Source organism: Pseudophryne corroboree (assembly GCF_028390025.1).
Source record: "Pseudophryne corroboree isolate aPseCor3 chromosome 3 unlocalized genomic scaffold, aPseCor3.hap2 SUPER_3_unloc_14, whole genome shotgun sequence".
In the NCBI taxonomy this organism is placed as follows: Eukaryota; Metazoa; Chordata; class Amphibia; order Anura; family Myobatrachidae; genus Pseudophryne; species Pseudophryne corroboree.
This window is the reverse complement of record NW_026967502.1, coordinates 1354603-1374895: the sequence shown is the minus strand read 5'-3', so window position 1 is coordinate 1374895 and position 20293 is coordinate 1354603. Positions and strand designations below refer to the sequence as shown.

Here is a 20293-nt window from a genome sequence, read left to right as displayed (position 1 = left end):
TGGGATACTCAACCTGTAGATATATTAATATATCTATAATATATAAGCCAGTTTAGTAAAATGTGCTCTCCGGAGAGGATGCCACTCTGGAGCTCCAGAGGATTTTTTCTTCAGTTTATTTTAAACTTTGTTATTGTCGGTATGCTGTTGCCCATACAGCATAACAGTAGACCTGCACTGAGGGAGTTGGGGGGGGATGGTTATCGGTCTCTTCAGGCATCAGAGCCGCTTCCCCTCTGCAGGACCACCGTACTGAGAGGTTGTTGGTACCGCAGGGCACTGCGCCTTACCAAACGCAATCGCAGCACGCCGCACACCCCTAGCAATGCCGGGAGGTGAGAAGAGTGGTGAGTACAAACCAGAGGACCCCCAAGGGGTCCTCCCGGCTCTTGGTGCGGCACGATTACAGGGGACGCTCCACGGAGGAATCCGCTATAGTTCCCTGTGTACACTGGCAGCGGTGGTAGAAACAGGCATTCATGTTACGTTTTACACCTGTTAGGAGACATTGCCAGTATAAATATATGCGTAACTCTGGCGCCATTATAGGGGGCAGAACTTCCTAAGAGCGGGACCAGCGGAGTTTTGGCGCCTTCCTCTGCTTGCAGCAGCAAGGACTCACAGCTCCGCCATACACTTGGGACACTCAGGAAACTGGTACAGGGGTGTAAATAAGGGGAGAGCCGCTATTATCCACACTATAGTGTCCTAAAAAGGACAATACTCCGGTGTTATACTGAGTCTGACAGGCTTGGGTGTGCTGTTCCTCACTCTGTGTCTCCTTCTCACATACAGTAAGGGCAGGCTTGCTATATATACACGTGTGTATACTGTAAACATGGTAAAACACCAATTATGCAGTGTATGTCACACCAGATTATCTCCCTCTATGGCTGGTTCCCTCTCATGTGAACAATGTAGCCAATCCTCCCAAGTCAGTGAGGAGACCGGGGGGAGGGTCAGGAGCCATCCTGGCTCAGTGCCATAAAAACTATGATGGCGGACATGTCATCCCAGCTCACTGCTAATAAGCAAAAGACACAACAACTGCAGCAGGCTGTAGCAGACCTAGCTGGAAGGGCAGATGATAAACAGCCCCCCCTCCCTAGTTCAGGGCCACATAAGCGTGGGCTGCCTGATTTACTCTCGGAATCAGAGGACGAGGTACAGGAGGAGGGGGAGGAATGGGATCCTATTACAGAGGACTTACCTTCTGCACAGGGTATTGAGCCCCTTATACTTGCTATCAGGGATGTGATAAAAGTCCCTTTGGAAGACGCTGCCGTACAGCAGTCGTTTTTCTTAGTACAGAAAAAAAATTAGTGTCACTTTCCCTGATTCTAATGCTGGGTACACACTGGCAGATATATTGGCCAATCAGTTGGTTGTCCAATATATCTTTTGCTGATCTGCAGGTGTGTACAAGCAATATGTCTGTGAAAGACGTCTTTCACAGACATATTGTATCTGCTGTGCAACACAGCAGATGCAATATATCTGCAGATATATTAGTGCATCTTTCAGTGTGTATGAACAATCCCCATCTGCATATATAGCTGCAGATCGATTGGACAGCAGATATATCTGCCAGTGTGTACCCAGCTTAAGGAACTAGATGACATGTTTAAGGTAACCTGGAAATATCCTGATAAAAAAATACCAGGTGACAAAACGGTTTCTGCACACTTTCCCATTTACTCCAGAAGGCAGGAAACACTGGGAAGAGCCCCCGGCAGTAGACGTATCAGTCTCTCGCCTATCAAAGAAAGTGCTATTACCAGTTCCTGGCTCCTCTGCATTAAAGGACCCTGGGGATAGGAAAATAGAGACTACACTAAAGTCTATTTACACAGCGGCTGGTATATCACAAAGGCCTGTGATAGCGGGTTGCCGGATGACACATGCCATTCATACATGGGCGAGTCACATTCAAGAAAGCCTTGTGGGAGATACTTCCCTGGTGACTCTCATAAAGCACATTCAGGACACTGCACGTCTCCTGTGTGACTCTCTCAAGGGGAAAGGCGCTATTAACGCTAGGAGTACTGCCATGGCAGTGTCGGCGCGCAGAACTTTGTGGCTGCGTCAGTGTATAGCGACGCAGATTCCAAGCGCAGAGTTTGGAGTATCTTCCTTTCTCAGGGGAGTGGCTATTCAGGGTTGAGTTGGATACATGGATTTCAAAAGTTCTTGTGGGTAAATCCAAGTTTCTCCCATCTGGGGCCCCACTGGCTAGGCGTTCCTACCCAAGGAGGTCTACCCAGTCATTTCGGACTACCAGGTTCAGATCAAGAGCCGGAGGCACCTGAAATGCGGCGAGAGGCACCAGAGGCAAGATAAGAAAACCAGCCACCGCAGGTTCTCGGGAACAAAGCACCAGTTCAGCTTCCACTAGGGCCTTGGCATGATGGTGCCCCCCACCCTGAGGGAATCTCGAGGTGGTATCTCGGCTGCGTGGTCACGATCGGTGTAGATTGGCAATCGAGCTTGGGCTGGGAGGACAGCTGACTGTGTAGGAAGTAGACGAGGAGGTTGAATGTAGTTCTTCCTCATGAGGTGGAGGACTAGTGGGTGTTAGAGTTGGCTGGAGGGCATAAAAAGAATGAGAACTCTGTAGATGGATAACTTTTTTTAATGAAGAAACTGTACACCAATACTTGAGGAATTGAAAGACACGGAATAATGAACTGAAGTCTGTGATTAAACGAGTTGAGAAATGGAGCTGAAGGTCACCGGTATTTGAGGAACTGAAAGACTGTGGTTGGTAGACAAGGCTGAAGGAGACTGGGTTTTTCAAAAACTGAAAGACTGTGGCTTGTGACTGGTAGACGAGGCTGAGAAACTCGGACTTTGAAGAAATGAAGACTGTGGCTTGGGCTTGCGAGACGCTCGCAGGAACCAGTGTTTACCACCAGAAGCCCCTTAACGACAGGGAGCCCCGTGAGCGCCTCCATGAGTGGCGACGAGTTAAGTGACAGGACTGCAGCAGTGATAGGTCATGGACAGATGATAGCAACCAAAACTGGGGAACCAGGAGCAGCCTGGGAGCACAGAGCTGGAGCACCTTTCACAGGAAAGTAACTTGGAGCACTGGCACTCTCTCCCTGAGCCAGCCCCCCTTTATAAGGGAAGACTACACTGGATTGGCTGGATACAGAGTGTGGATTTCATTGGAAGATCTCATGTCTCCAACATGGCCACCCCCAGCACTGGGGACATTCTCAGCTGCAGCACTTTAGCTAACCCAGCTCCGGCCCCGACTTCCTGAGACTGAGTCACTGATACAGGGCTCTGCTGCAGCAACTACCCACCGCAGCCCCCGACCTCCGGAAGCCGCACACACGCCCAAGGACCCACTGAAAGCAGCTCCCCGCCGCCGCAACTAGAGTAGGCCCAGTCCCAAGTCATTGTTCCAGTGCCACTACAACAACAGGGAAAGGGTTACTACTCCATCCTGTTTGTGGTACCAAAACCAGACGGTTCAGTAAAACCCATTTTGAAACTAAAATCCTTGAATCCTTAAGGAAAGGTTTTCAAGTTCAAGATGGAATCCTTGTGAGCAGTGATTGCGGGTCTGGAAGAACGGGAGTTCATGGTCTTGCTGGATATAAAAGATGATCATCTCCATATCCCGATTTGGCCACCCCATCAGGCCTACCTGCGGTTTGCCCTGCTGAACGATCACGACCAGTTCCAGGCGCTACCCTTCGGCCTGGCCACAGCACCAAGTGTCTTCACAAAGATGATGGCGGGGATGATGTTCCGAGTCCAGGTGATCAATATTATCCCTTACCTAGGCGAGCTCTTGATAAAGGTGAGATCCAGGGAGCTTCTATTGCTCAATATAGGACGCACTATTCAGCTTCTGTCACATCATAGGTGGATCCTCAATTTACAGAAGTCCCTACTTCTGAGAAACATTCCCAGGAACAGGAGCCTACTCAGTGGCTGTTTCTGGATACAGTGGCTCAGAAAGTGTTCCTCCCAGAGGACAAGGCAAGGACGCTCCAGGATGTGGTCCGAGTGGTTTTACGACCAGGCGCTCTAGTACGGAAGGTTCCATGCCAGAACATTTCAATTGGATCTCCTGAGGTAGTGGTCCGGTTCACATCTTCAGATGCACCGGATCATACACTACCGTTCAAAAGTTTGTGGTCACTTAGAAATATCCTTTTTTTTAAATTATTTTTATTTTATTTTTTTGAAGGAAAAGCACTTTTTTTTAACACTAAATTAATCAGAAATACACTCTATACATTGTTAATGTGGTAAATGACTATATTAGCTGCAAACATCTGGTTTTTAATGGAATATCTACAGAGTTGTATAGAGGCCCATTTCCAGCAACCATCTCTCCAGTGTTCTAATGGTACATTGTGTTTTCTAATCGCGGTAGAAGACTAATGGATGATTAGAAAATCCTTTAAAACCCTTGTGCAATCATGTTGGCACAGCTGAAAACGGGTTTGGTCGTTAGAGAAGCTAAAACACTGGCCTTCCTTTAAGCTAGTTGAGTATCTGGAACATCACATTTGTGGGTTTGATTATACTCTCAAAATAACAAGAAAAAGACAACTTTCATGTGAAACTCGACAGTCTATTATTGTTCTTAGAAATTAAGGCTATTTCTATGCAAGAAATTGCCAAGAAACTGAACATTTCCTACAACGGTGTGTACTACTCCCTTCTGTTAGGTTCCTGGTGCTCAGAACAAGGGAGATGTTGCGTAGTGAGTCCTGAGCACCAGAACGTGACGTTGAAATAAAGTGTGGTGTGGAAATAACCCCTAGCACCCTACATCCGTTGTTTTACCCAGGTGTGGTCAGTTCACACCTGAGTGACTATGGTTTCTTGGGCCCACGGCAGCCGCGTTTGAAGGGCGGATTATGTCTGCCCAACTCTGATGCCCCCAGGTCTTAGCGTGAGACGAGGCGTGAACCGAGACAGAATAATAACAAGGGAACCTCTAACTAAAACAACAGAAAGCTAGGGGCTACTAACTACCCTAAAACTAAATATATGTGCGGCACGCCGCCAAAGGAAAAAAACAACAAAGGAAATGCTGTCCACACGCCGACACAATACTTTTGTGTACCGGCGGTGACAGCATAAGCAGAACCCTCTGCAAAACACCAGTAACTAAATATAACCAAAGAATACTGCGGCCTAGGCCGACGGATGCGGCAAAGCCGCTACTCACGGAACCGGTACAAATACTGGGAAATGGACAGGAACCCCCAATGTAGCCGACGCAGGCTCTCAGAACTGGAGGACAGGCAGAATCCCAAACGACAGACCGGTGGACACCAAGAAGCCAGATATTCGACCAGGCACAGACAAAGCCACAGGACTTCTGGACAGGAATGCTTCATGGCAGGACACGGAATCAGACACAGGAACCGATACAGGAACTGACACTCAGGAACAGACACTGGAAGCAGCTAGACAGACACTGCTAGACAGGAGCTCAGGAACTGGCAGGGACTAGCTAAGAACTCTGGAACCCTTGAAATATCACCAGCATCTGTGAATTGCACTGAGCCAGAATATAACAGAGTCTTAATTAATTGTCGTGTAGCTGCCCTGCTGCACAACTGAGAGGTGCAGTCAACAGACAGGTGAGGCTAAACACATGGGAACAAGCTGCAATTACACAGACTCACCACTGGCAGCAAACAAGAATCTTCTTAAACCAGAGCAACGGGAAATCCTGGCCTGCAAGACAACTATAAACATAAAATACGGAAAACAGGAATGAACCACTACCTGTGGTTCATAACAGTACCCTCTCCTTAAGGGTGAGCTCCGAACACCCCATGACACCCACGGGGAACATAAACAGAAGTATAACATAAAATACATAACCAAAATGCAAAACAGGAATGAGCCACAGCCGTGGCTCATAACATTACCCCCCCCCCCCTTGAGGAGGGGTCAAAGGACCCCAAAATTCAGACTTTCTAAAACAAGGTTTACATTAATAAACCTGACACTGGTACAAACAGACAAAGACAAGAAACAGAAACAAGGGGGTAAATTTACTAAGGTGGGAGCTTTTACCAGCTGGTGATGTTGCCTATAGCAACCAGATTATATCTACTATCTGCTAGAAGCAGCTTGATAAATGGTAAATAGAATCTGATTGGTTGCCATGGGCAACATCACCAGTTCTAAAAATCTCCCAACTTAGTAAATTTACCCCAAGCTGTGGCAACAGCTTGTAACAGTGCCCCCCTCTTGACGGTGGCCACTGGACACAAGACAAGGAAAAAAAATCTTTTTTTTTTTTTTTTTTTTTTTTTATATACACCACAAGGCAAGAGTCAGCAATATTTCTTTTTCTTTTTACCCTGTGCTTGCTTGGCGACACCAGGAAAGGAAGAAATCTCTGGCTCAAAAAATTCTTCAAAACATATAGGTCGAGCAATCAGATGCTTCTTCCGTCTCCTACCAGAGTGCCCCAGCATATAAGAAACCTCATCAGTTTTGGAATCTGAGAACAGACCATAGATTGGTTGCATTCCCCTAGGTACCGAAACTTTAGAAGATGACAGAAAAGCACATCCTGTAGTCAAAGCAATGGGCTGAGACTCTTTCTGAACCCCACCTGGGGCAGTGACTCTCTGAACCCCACCCGGGGCAGTGACTCTCTGAACCCCACCCGGGGCAGTGACTTTCTGAACCCCACCCGGGGCAGTGACTTTCTGAACCCCACCCGGGGCAGTGGCCTTCGGGAACCCCGCTGGGGCAGTGGCCTTCGGGAACCCCGCTGCGGTCAACACCTCGGATTCTTTTACTGGGACCGGTCCGTTGGCCTCCCTCACTGGCACCGGGCCGTAGGCCTCCCTCTCTGAGTCGATAATTATCGAAACTTCTCCCGGGACTATGACTTCCGGGACTTTTGCTGAAGCTATAACCTTCAGAACCTCCACTAACGCTATGCCTCTTAAGTCCTTTCCTGGGGAAGCGACCTCTAGACCCTTCTTAGGGGCTGCGTCTCTCGAGACCCAACTTGGGGATATTACTTCAAAGATCCCTTCTGGGGTTTTGCTTCTCGAGTTCCCTTCTGGAACTATGGTTTTAGATACCCTTTCTGGGGTTGCGCTTTTCAAGTCCTTACCTGGGGTAACAGCTTGTGAGACCCCTTCTGGTATTGACACCTGAGCTATAATATTCGATGTCCCTCTATAACCTAGAGCAGGGGTGGCCAACCAGGCAAAGACAAAGAGCCAAAAAATCTTGTTAGGTACGTCAAAGAGCCGACATTGAGCCGAAGGCGCGTGTGCAAAAATGGGGTGTGGCTTTATGCCAGCTAGGACACACTGCCGGTATAAAATACATTGAAAAGGCTAGATTCAGCATAAGATACATTTTAAAGCCAGATCCAACATAAAATACATTGAAATAGTCACTTTCACATAAAATAATTGAAAAAGCCAAATCCATATAAAGGTGCCATCTGACCCCTGGGCCAGTGCAATATAAGTGTTCCAGGGCCACTTGACTGCAGATTCCCTATTAAAAAAATGGGGGCGCTTGCTTGAGTCTGCACCCCAGGCTAAAAGTTTCCAAGCCCGTGATTGCAGCAGCCCCTTATGTGTCCTATATTTGCCAGTGGATGTCTCACCTATAGTATTTGGCTCCCTCAGTTTTTAGTCCCTGTAGTGTTGCTGTGTGTCTGGCTGGAGTGCAGCGGTTTCTGTATCTGTTGTGGTCATGTGACTTTGAGTGTTGGGAGCCACATTTGAGTAAAGAAAGAGCCTCATGTGGCTCAAGAGCCACAGGTTGGCCACCGCTGACCTAGAGCATCAGGTACCGCTCCAGGACTCTGGGCACCGGGTACCGCTCCAGGACTCTGGGCACCGGGTACCGCTCCAGGACTCTGGGCACCGGGTACCGCTCCAGGACTCTGGGCACCGCTCCAGGACTCTGGGCACCGCTCCAGGACTCTGGGCACCGGGCACCGCTCCAGGCATCGGGCACCGCTCCAGGACTCTGGGCACCGCTCCAGGACTCTGGGCACCGCTCCAGGCCCGTGATTGCAGCAGCCCCTTATGTGTCCTATATTTGCCAGTGGATGTCTCACCTATAGTATTTGGCTCCCTCAGTTTTTAGTCCCTGTAGTGTTGCTGTGTGTCTGGCTGGAGTGCAGCGGTTTCTGTATCTGTTGTGGTCATGTGACTTTGAGTGTTGGGAGCCACATTTGAGTAAAGAAAGAGCCTCATGTGGCTCAAGAGCCACAGGTTGGCCACCGCTGACCTAGAGCATCAGGTACCGCTCCAGGACTCTGGGCACAGGGTACCGCTCCAGGACTCTGGGCACCGGGCACCGCTCCAGGACTCTGGGCACCGCTCCAGGACTCTGGGCACCGCTCCAGGACCCCGGGCATCGGGCACCGCTCCAGAACTCTCGGCATCGGACACCACTCCAGGGGTTTGCAACTCTGCTTCCACAGGAAAATCAAGAGAGGAGAGAAACATTCTCCTTTGGTTCCTGAATCTATAATGGGGCTCCCCAGCCCAAGGACCCCAATTATAGGACAGGGTGCTTTTTAGTGTGGGTTGGGTGACAAGCGCCTCTGCCACAGTTGACAGGAGTAGGTCTTGTATCCTGACTCAACTTGGCCAGAGGGCAAGAATTGTCGCCACACTTTGGCTTGCGCAACTCACAGGTCTGCAAATAGTGGCCTAAACCCCCCACAATATAGGCATAAATCTAAGTTTCTGCAACGTAGACGCTCCTCTTCTGAGAGCCTGGGCCGCGGAAAACTTTTAAACCTTTTCTCTTTAATTAAACCTGAGGATTCACTTGTCACCATACTGTGAGCAAGAGTCTCTTTATAGGATGAACGCTCAACTTCTGGCAAAATAAGCAAAATTTTGGTCAGAAGGTTTACAGTTGCCTTAAGGATTGCTGCAAAACTTCCAGCCGCTCAGGTTTTCAAAGCACTGAAAGCAGAGTTCAGGGCTGAGAGAGATGCTTGCAGGGCTTGCATAAAAGGCATAGGAGGATTTCAAACTAGACTAGACACGATTCTTAGACAGACACGATTCTTAGACAGACACGATTCTTAGACAGACACGATTCTTAGACAGACACGATTCTTAGACAGACACGATTCTTAGACAGACACGATTCTTAGACAAGACTGGACTTTTAAACTAGACAAGACTGAGCTGGATTTTTAAACACCGGACTGGATTCTGCACACTGAGTTTTAGACAGGACTGGATTCTAGACTAGACACTGGACTGGGCCAAAAAAGAAAAAGTTTTATTTCTTTTTTGTGGTATGGCTGGTGATCATGTTAGGTTCCTGGTGCTCAGAACAAGGGAGATGTTGCGTAGTGAGTCCTGAGCACCAGAACATGACGTTGAAATAAGGTGTGGTGTGGAAATAGCCCCTAGCACCCTACCTCCGTTGTTTTACCCGTGTGGTCAGTTCACGCCTCAGTAACTATGGGTTCTTGGGCCCACGGCAGCCGCGTTTGAAGGGCGGATTATGTCTGCCCAACTCCGATGCCCCTAGGTCTTAGCGTGAGACAAGGCGTGAACCGAGACAGGATAATAACAAGGGGACCTCTAACTAAAACAGAAAGCTAGGGGCTACTAACTACCCTAAAACTAAATATATGTGCGGCACGCCGCCAAAGGAAAAGAAGAACAAAGGAAATGTCCACACGCCGACACAATACTTTTGCGTACTGGCGGTGACAGCATAAGCAGAACCCTCTGCAAAACACCAGTAACTAAATATAACCAAAGAATACTGCGGCCTAGGCCGAAGGACACGGCAAAGCCCAAACGACACACCGGTGGACACCAAGAAGCCAGATATTCGACCAGGCACAGACAAAGCCACAGGACTTCTGGACAGGAATGCTTAACGGCAGTACACGGAATCAGACACAGGAACCGACACTCAGGAACCGACACTGGAAGCAGCTAGACAGACACTGCTAGACAGGAGCTCAGGAACTGGCCAGGGACTAGCTCAGAACTCAAGAACTCTGGAACCCTGGAAATATCACCAGCGTCTGTGAATTGCACTGAGCCAGAATATAACAGAGAGTCTTAATTAATTATGTCGTACAGCTGCCCTGCTGCACAACTGAGAGGTGCAATCAATAGACAGGTGAGGCTGAACACATGGGAACAAGCTGCAATTACACAGACTCACCACTGGCAGCAAACAAGAATCTTCTTAAACCAGAGCAACGGGAAATCCTGGCCTGCAAGACAACTATAAACATAAAATACGGAAAACAGGAATGAACCACTACCTGTGGTTCATAACACCTTCAGAGAACAGCACAAACAGGCTCTAACCAGAGCAGAAAGAGAAGTGGGAGGCCCTGGTGCACAACTGAGCAAGAAGACAAGTACATTAGAGTCTCTAGTCTGAGAAATAGATGCCTCACAGGTCCTCAACTGGCAGCTTCATTAAATGGTACCCGCAAAACGCCAGTGTCAACGTCTACAGTGAAGAGGCGACTCCGGGATGCTGGCCTTCTAGGCAGCGTGGCAAAGAAAACGCCAATAAAAGGAAAAGATTAATATGGGCAAAAGAACACAGACATTGGACAGAGGATGATTGGAGAATAGTGTTATGGACAGATGAATCGAAGTTTGAGGTGTTTGGATCACACAGAAGAACATTTGTGAGACTCGGAACAAGTGAAAAGATGCTGGAAGAGTGCCTGACGCCATCTGTCAAGCATGGTGGAGGTAATGTGATGGTCTGGAGCTGCTTTGGTGCTGGTAAAGTGGGAGATTTGTACAAGGTAAAAGGGATTTCCTCCTACAACAGGACAATGACTCAAAGCACACCTCCAAATTATGGAAGACCTATTTAGGGAAGAAGCAGGCAGCTGGTATTCTGTCTAATGGAGTGGCCAGCGCAGTCACCAGATCTCAACCCCACTGAGCTGTTGTGGGAGCAGCTTGACCGTATGGTACGCAAGAAGTGCCCATCAAGCCAATCCAACTTGTGGGAGGAGCTTCAGGAAGCGTGGGGTGAAATTTCTTCAGATACCTCAACAAATGAACAGCTAGAATGCCAAAGGTCTGCAATGCTGTAATTGCTGCAGAGGGAGCATTCTTTGACGAACGCAAAGTCTGAAGGAGAAAATTATTATTTCAAATAAAAATCATTATTTCTAACCTTGGCAATGTCCTGACTATATGTTCTGTTCATTGTGCAACTCATTTGATAAATAGCTGAGTTTTCATGGAAAACACGAAATTGTCTTGGTGACCCCAAACTTTTGAACGGTGGTGTATACTGGCGCTAGGTGACATCTTTAAAATGTATGGACCTCTCCGGCAACCGCGGCAGTGAGGGAACCCCCCCCGGTGTGCCGGGGAAGAGCGGAACCACTGCAGCCAGGAGATCAGATCCTGCGGCAGCGCTGTGTGTGCCGTTGTGAGCGGAGTACTACAGAGGTGGCAAGCCACGGCAGCCGGTACGAGCGCCCCAAGCTGCAGGAGCGTGCGCCACTCACGGGGGATCGTAGGGCGCTGGGGTCTGGGAGCTATGCTCCCGGCACCTCAGCACTCCAGGGAGTGATCGCGATGATCCCAAAAAAAAGTGGGTCCCAGGGACCCCTCACTTTTCAAAATTGGTGTCCTACCTGTGCTTTTCTGGGTTCCATCGGAATTAAGGTTCTTATTAATGATTTAAATATAAAAACTCAGCCTTGATTTGGACACTACAAAAGTGCTGCGAGGGGGGAGGGAGGGGGATGGGGGGGGGGGGTGACAGTGCTGCTGGGCTGTGTAGCTATACCGGACACTCTGCACCAGAGATGGAACTAGACAATTTGTCAGAAAGTGCATTGGTGCTCCCCCTCCCATATTGTAAAGCAAAGTCAGTGTGCGCCCATCAAAAATGTAGGGGCATCGCTTTGAGGAGAAGGGGCGTGGCCACATCATAGTACCAATTCACATTGCACCACTGCGTTCCAACGGCGGGGGAACCAGACAGGCAGGGTGGTGGATACGATCATCGGGGGGAGGGGGGGCGGTGGTGGAGATCACAGGTGCGGCAGGTAAGCGCCATTAGGTGTGCTTAAATAGAGCACACAAGTGAGCTTGGTTTTGGCACTTTATACAGGCATTTTTTGCACAAGGCACTATGGCACTTTTTTTTTTTTAAATAAAGTATTTTTATTTCGAAGGAGAGTAGTTTGCATACAGACATTGCATAACAGGAACACATTAAACACGTAATGACATGTCCTCATCGGGGAACAGCATTCACTTTCGACTTATTTTCAAACTATGTCATTTGCTCATAGGCGCATAGGAATGTACAGTTATATATACCATTATTTTGCATTATCCGTACACTCTAGTATTCATGAAATCACATTATACTTTGTTTTGTTTCCCCCCCCCCTCAAATATAACTCTTACGGACAATCCGTCCGAATAAAACCCTTTAAAAGAGAAGAAAACAATCAGAAACCAAACACAGAGAACCCCAGAAATAAAAAAAATTAAAAAAACAGAGACAAAAAACATTATGGGGAAGAGGACGCATTGGGGGATACTAGCACTCTAAATCCTACCCTGTCCAGATGGGCACAGAGCCACTCTCTCATTCACAACCCATTGGGTGAGAGGGAAGCCTATGGCCCTAGAAGATCATAACTTGGCAAATCCAGGACCTGTTAGTAACCCTATCACCATTAAGTTGTAGGGTCTGGGACGGAGTATATGGATTCCAGCCATGGAGACCAAATTCTTTCAAATTTAGCGGAGGCATTGTGTTTCATATAAATGTATCGTTCCTTAAAAACAGTGTCGTTTATTAGTGCCTTAAGAGCGGGGAGTGTAGGGCCCTTAGGGGCCATCCATAGCCTCGCAATGCTCACCTTCGCCATTGCACATATGTTGCGAGCATATAGGCCCTCTGGACCAGACACAAAGTCAGAGCTACCCATTCCCAGGATGCAAAACACTATGGCACTTTTGATGACTGTCCCCCTGATGATGGATTAAGTCCGAAAACGGCTGTTCGGGAGGTCTATTGTGTTTCCCTGTGCTTGCTAATGATGAGTATATGCTGAGCCTTGTATCTTTATTCACACATATGGAGTAAATACTGCATTTTGACTAGACTACAGTGTGCTGGTCCTGTCTATACTAGTGACTTTGTTGCAGAATGGACATGTGCTGCTATATATACACTGCTCAAAAAAATAAAGGGAACACTAAAATAGCACATCCTAGATCTGAATGAATGAAATATTCTTATTAAATACTTTGTTCTCTACATAGTTGAATGTGCTGACAACAAAATCACACAAAAATTATCAATGGAAATCAAATTTATTAACCCATGGAGGTCTGGATTTGGAGTCACACTCAAAATTAAAGTGGAAAAACACTCTACAGGCTTATCCAACTTTGATGTAATGTCCTTAAAACAAGTCAAAATGAGGCTCAGTAGTGTGTGTGGCCTCCACGTGCCTGTATGACCTCCCTACAACCTACACAAGTGGCTCAGGTAGTGCAGCTCATCCAGGATGGCACATCAATGCGAGCTGTGGCAAGAAGGTTTGCTGTGTCTGTCAGCGTAGTGTCCAGAGCATGGAGGCGCTACCAGGAGACAGGCCAGTACATCAGGAGACGTGGAGGAGGCTGTAGGAGGGCAACAACCCAGCAGCAGGACCGCTACCTCCACCTTTGTGCAAGGAGGAACAGGAGGAGCATTACCAGAGCCCTGCAAAATGACCTCCAGCAAGCCACAAATGTGCATGTGTCTACTCAAACGATCAGAAACAGACTCCATGAGGGTGGTATGAGGGCCCGACGTCCACAGGTGGGGGTTGTGCTTACAGCCCAACACCGTGCAGGACGTTTGGCATTTGCCAGAGAACATCAAGATTGGCAAATTCGCCACTGGCGTCCTGTGCTCTTCACAGATGAAAGCAGGTTCTCACTGAGCACATGTGACAGACATGACAGAGTCTGGAGACGCCAAGGAGAATGTTCTGCTGCCTGCAACATCCTCCAGCATGACCGGTTTGGCAGTGGGTCAGTAATGGTGTGGGGTGGCATTTCTTTGGGGGCCCGCACAGCCCTCCATGGGCTCGCCAGAGGTAGCCTGACTGCCATTAGGTACCGAGATGAGATCCTCAGACCCCTTGTGAGACCATATGCTGGTGCGGTTGGCCCTGGGTTCCTCCTAATGCAAGACAATGCTAGATCTCATGTGGCTGGAGTGTGTCAGAAGAACCTGCAAGACGAAGGCATTGATGCTATGGACTGGCCCGCCCGTTCCCCAGACCTGAATCCAATTGAGCACATCTGGGACATCATGTCTAGCTCCATCCACCAACGCCACGTTGCGCCACAGACTGTCCAGGAGTTGGCGGATGCTTTAGTCCAGGTCTGGGAGGAGATCCCTCAGGAGACCATCCGCCACCTCATCAGGAGCATGCCCAGGCGTTGTAGGGAGGTCATACAAGCACGTGGAGGCCACACACACTACTGAGCCTCATTTTTACTTGTTTTAAGGACATTACATCAAAGTTGGATCAGCCTGTAGTGTATTTTTCCACTTTCATTTTGAGTGTGACTCCAAATCCAGACCTCCATGGGTTAATAAATTTGATTTCCATTGATCATTTTTGTGTGATTTTGTTGTCAGCACATTCAACTGTGTAAAGAACAAAGTATTTAATAAGAATATTTCATTCATTCAGATCTAGGATGTGTTATTTTAATGTTCCCTTTATTATTTTGAGCAGTGTATATATATATATATATATATATATATTTAGTTGGTATGGTGAGGCACTGCAGTGCCTGGGTATGTGGAGCCTGTGCAGGACACAGGCTCAGTGTATATTTAAGAACAATGTGTATAGTGTATTTGAATTGTATTTAAAGTGAAATGCACTTGGTTGTGTGTTCCAGGAGGGGGGAATCCATTACTGTGTAGGCCAGGCATGTCCAAACTGCTGCCCTCCAGCTGTTGAGAAACTACACATCCCAGCATGCCCTGACACAGCTTTAGCATTCTCTGACAGCAAAACTGTCAGGGCATGCTGGGATATGTAGTTTCACAACAGCTGGAGGGCCGCAATTTGGACATGCCTGGTGTAGGCTGGTGGATTCCCCCAGTACTTTCCCCCCAAAATGGAATGCCTTCCTCTCTAGCCTCCCACATGGAAGTATCATGAGGAGAGAGAGGAGCAGCTCAGCTTTAAAACAAGCTGAGTGGTTTTCTGGAGCTCCTTAGGGATCACCTTTGGTGGGCAGGAAAGCCTGACCTGGGATCTAGGCTGCCCATCTCTGGAGCCCAATTTTAGACTGGAGATGGTGAGCTGGGTACCCGGGCAGATTCCTGGAAGTAGTTTAGATGGGAAAACTTCCCCCAGCCTAGACTGAGCGTCACCAGGGTGGATACCAACCCTCCAGGATGGGACGGTCAAAGGAGAGCGACTACTCCCCACCGTCCGTAGAGGACAATGATAGCTGTGCATGTGGCCAAGGCATGCACATCACATGGGTAAACAATGATTGGTTGAGAACAGCACGGTGGACTTGCCCCCTGTGGTATGTGTATTGGCGTAAGATAAAAAGAGGAGGCCTGTTAGCCTCCAGAGGTATTATACTATTTTCACTCTGCTGTAAACATCTTGCTGTATTGCTGTTGCCACTAGCAATAGGGAACAGTGTTTTTTAAGACTGGGTGAATAAACATCTGCCTCAAGATGACCGCTTCATCTTGTGATCTGCAGTGCTATGCCAAACATTGTTCCGTTTTCCGGCTGTCCAGGGTGCACTCAGCGTCTCCAAGCTTCGCCTCCCGCCAGCTACTGTGCAGAGGCCAAGTCCAGCGACTAGTGGTGATTCGTCGACACCACACAGGTGTGGTAAGATAGCGTGTAGACACATACAGAGCAGTACCATGGTTCCAGACTCCATAGCGACAAGGAGTCTGGTGGTGGCAGTGTAGTACCTGCCCATTACGCAGTGGGTGGAGTCAGTAATAGGCGGTTACTAATGGTAAATGGGAATCCCCTAATTGGCCAGATCCCGTGTGACCTAAACATCCATTCTGTGACTGGAGCAGGACGCAAGGCAGGGTGAGGGCTTTCGTACAGAACCATCCAGTCACAGAAATTGCTGGCATAGCGGTGGGATAATCCTAGGTGGCTTTTCGGTCACCTGATTGGAGAAGCCGAGTTAGGAGAGGAGTAACTGCAGTGCAGGAGAACGCACAAGATGGCGGTCTTCAGTGGAATGTCAAAGGACGATCTGGAGATCGTGTATCAGGAGAAGGGTGTGGATATCCCTTTCAATGTGTCCAGAAGCATCATGAGGGCGGCACTCGTGAGCTTGGAGGAGTCCCGCTGGGCGGAGGTAGAGTACTAAGGGCGTTGGCATTGAAGAGGGTGGCCTACCAGTGGACCTTTGTACAGAACCGGTGAGACCCACAAGCCCCAGCCTCTCTATTAGCAGCAGCCATGTTTCATACCTAGCAGGGCCGGAGGTCCAACGTCCCAGGTGGGGCTACACGGATACCTTAGCAGATCGGCTAGTGGAATTCGGAGAAAGGGCAACAGAGCAAGAGTGCTTGATCATCACCTCACTTCCCAATATCACTGCCGGGCTCCGGTGACTGTGCGCAGCCTGTTCTGCCCCCAGCAGTAGCGGAAGAGCCAGTGCTCCCACCTGAGGCAAAAGTGCCTCCAAGTCAGCTATCCGGAGTGTGCAGGAAAGACTGGGCACACTTAGCTCCAGAATACAGCCCGTGGCTTCAGCTGCGTCACTAGGCTGCGGCAGTGGACGGTGCCCGGAGTGAGCGGCTTTAGGGCAGGAGAAGTGGGGGACTTAATAGATTGTTTCTTGGTTCCAGTGGTGGCCGACAGCTATCAGGTAGGGTAGATAAGAAGCCACGTAGTAATAAAAGCTCCAGAAAGCATGTCTGGATGGACTCAGGCCCCTCTTATTTATTATTTTATATACTAACAGGGGTGACAGGTGTGGTACATCCCTGCAAAGGCAGATCCAATCTCTTTCTCATCAGACTCTGCTGTCTTCCCTGCACTCTCACTCAGATGTTCACTGCTGCCAGTAGCACACGTATGAGAAGCAGAAGTATGGCGGCAGCTGTATAGATCCTGATATGTAATTCTCTATATCATACTTACTGTACACACATCATCCTTATTACTATTGAGAGAATAGAGGTAAGACACTGATGATGGGGGGTGTAAAAGTGGATTATAACCTGGAAGATGATGATGATTACAGGGTATTATATGGTGTATTGCATGTAAGGTACCTTGTTCCACACGTACTCTGCTGTAGCAATATACCTTATACAAGGGCGAGTAACACTTGTACAGGCTTACCAGTGTATGCGCACACACATAAAGGAATGCTACCTTACCAATGCTTCCAGGAGTAACGTTAGGAGACATTTCTCTGATCCATCAGCTCATATGACTGATGTTATTGTTCAGCTAGAATCTCCAATTCATACGATATATTCCCCATCTATTGTTTTACATTGGTGCTGACATAGGACTTGGCGAGTGACTACATCTCCATTTATACTTCATGGTTAGTTACAAGGACAAGAGAGAGAGATATCTAAGTCTTATTATAATATTACATTTATTATTGTGTGTTCTCATTTTTGTATTTCCATAATGTATTTTATTTCCAGCAGATGGACACACAAGCAGGAATATCTCAGAAGGACATCTAATGTTATCCCCGGATTGTGACATAAAAGATAATGACAGTAGACAGGATTCTCCAGGAAATAATCCCATTACCCCAATTATACATCCAGCTCTATCAGCTGATCCCCCTGATCCTGGGAAATGTTCTCCTGATCACTCTGATATTGGAGCATTTGTTACAGCTCTGACAGTAGATACAGTGTTTCCCTGTTCTATAGATGCCAAATGTTTTACACAGAACACAAAGCTTAAAACCCATCAGCCAGCTAAGGCAGCTGAGAGGCAATTTCCATGTTCTGAGTGTGGAAAATGTTTTACATACAAATCAGCTCTTGTTAGACATCAGAGAAGTCACACAGGTGAGAGGACATTTCCATGTTCTGACTGTGGAAAATGTTTTACTTGGAAATCATGTCTTGTTACACATCAGCAAAGTCACACAGGTGAGAAGCCATTTCCATGTTCTGAGTGTGGGAAATGTTTTGGCCGGAAATCACAACTTGTTAGACATCAGAGAACTCACACAGGTGAGAGGCCATTTCCATGTTCTGACTGTGGAAAATGTTTTACTTGGAGATCAAGTCTTGTTACACATCAGCAAAGTCACACAGGTGAGAAGCCATTTCCATGTTCTGAGTGTGGGAAATGTTTTGCCCGGAAATCACATCTTGTTATACATCAGAGAAGTCACACAGGGGAGAAGCCATTTCCATGTTCTGAGTGTGGGAAATGTTTTGCAGGCAAACCAGAGCTTGTTAGACATCAGAGAAGTCACACAGGTGAGAAGCCATTTCCATGTTCTGAGTGTGGGAAATGTTTTGCAGACAAACCAGAGCTTGTTAGACATCAGAGAAGTCACACAGGTGAGAAGCCATTTTCTTGCTCTGAGTGTGAGAAATGTTTTTCACAGAAATCACATCTTGTTGATCATCAGCGAAGTCACACAGGTGAGAAGCCATTTCCATGTCCTGAGTGTGGGAAATGTTTTGCAGACAAATTACATCTTGTTAGACATCAGAGAAGTCACACAGGTGAGAAGCCATTTTCTTGCTCTGAGTGTGGGAAATGTTTTGCCCAGAAATCACAACTTGTTAGACATCAGCTAAGTCACACAGGTGAGAGGCCATTTCCATGTTCTGAGTGTGGGAAATGTTTTGCCCTGAAATCAGATCTTGTTAAACATCAGAGAAGTCACACAGGTGAGAAGCCATATTCTTGCTCTGAGTGTGGGAAATGTTTTACACAGAACTCATATCTTGTTATACATCACAGAAGTCACACAGGTGAGAAGCCATTTCCATGTTCTGAGTGTGGGAAATGTTTTGCGGACAAATTACATCTTGTTATACATCAGAGAAGTCACACAGGTGAGAAGCCATTTTCTTGCTCTGAGTGTGGGAAATGTTTTGACCGGAAATCACAACTTGTTAGACATCAGCTAAGTCACACAGGTGAGAGGCCATTTCCATGTTCTGAGTGTGGGAAATGTTTTGCCCTGAAATCAGATCTTGTTAAACATCAGAGAAGTCACACAGGTGAGAAGCCATATTCTTGCTCTGAGTGTGGGAAATGTTTTACACAGAACTCATATCTTGTTATACATCACAGAAGTCACACAGGTGAGAAGCCATTTCCATGTTCTGAGTGTGGGAAATGTTTTAGACAGAAATCATATCTTGTTACACACCAGAGAAATCACACAGGTGAGAAGCCATTTTAATCTTCTGGAGTATACTTATTATTGCCATGCGTTGTTCTTCAAGGTTCTTATCCTATGTCCTGTGCTTTTTGCAATATACATTAAACCACTGGGTGAAATAATCGGCTGTCATGCCCTCATCTACCACTGCTATGCAGATGGTCTGTCTTTTGTTCTGGGTACTGAGAACCCAGTACCAATCCTAAATGTCTAGCTGAGCTCCAGGTGTGGGTGATGCCAGTTGGCTGTGACTCAGTCCTGGTGAAACAGGTCTTTATGATAGAAGCTCACCAACAAAGGACAGGGCTACAGCTCAGCTTTGTTACCAACCAGACTTACGCTTGGGGGTTCAGGTTTACATAATGCTGATCCTGTGCAGAATCTTGGTGTCCTGGATGGTGGAGTGACACTTAGACATCAGGTATCAGCCACACTCAGATCCTCATCTGAGGAACATAGTCAGACTCCAGCACTTTATTCCCTCAGAAGATCTACCTACAGTCATACATGCACTTGTATCATCACACATAGACTACTGCAATGTCCTCTACCTGGGTCTCCCAGCAATAGAATTGCACCGCTTGTAGCTTGTACAGAATACAGCAGCCTGGCTGTTACCTAACCAGCCCGTTCCTGCCACATAACACCCATTCTCTGCTCCCTTCACCGGCTCCCTGTAAGATGGTGACTCTGGGCCTAATTCAGGTTGGACTACAGTGTGTGATCCAAACGGAATTATTGAGAAAAACTTGCGGACGCATGCGCAGCGCCCGTCCTGCGTATGCACCTGCATTCTCTACAGGGGGTTGTAGGAAATGTGATTGCTTCTTGTTAATCAGGCAGAGGTGGTCACGGGGTGGGGGGTAAAGCTCCATTTCCAGTGA

General features: G+C 47.6%; 1 protein-coding gene across 3 annotated transcripts in view; it reads left to right on the top strand.

The window, feature by feature from the left end:
* Positions 1 to 19531, top strand: part of LOC134983380 (zinc finger protein 665-like) — an 85236-nt gene extending 65705 nt beyond the window's left edge. For all 3 annotated transcript variants that reach the window (XM_063949075.1, XM_063949074.1, XM_063949073.1), the window contains exon 6: positions 17695 to 19531. In XM_063949075.1, the coding sequence (XP_063805145.1) occupies positions 17695 to 19430 (1736 nt within the window). In that variant the 3' untranslated portion in view covers positions 19431 to 19531. The remainder of the gene's footprint in view (positions 1 to 17694) is intronic.
* The last annotated feature ends 762 nt before the right edge of the window (positions 19532 to 20293 follow it).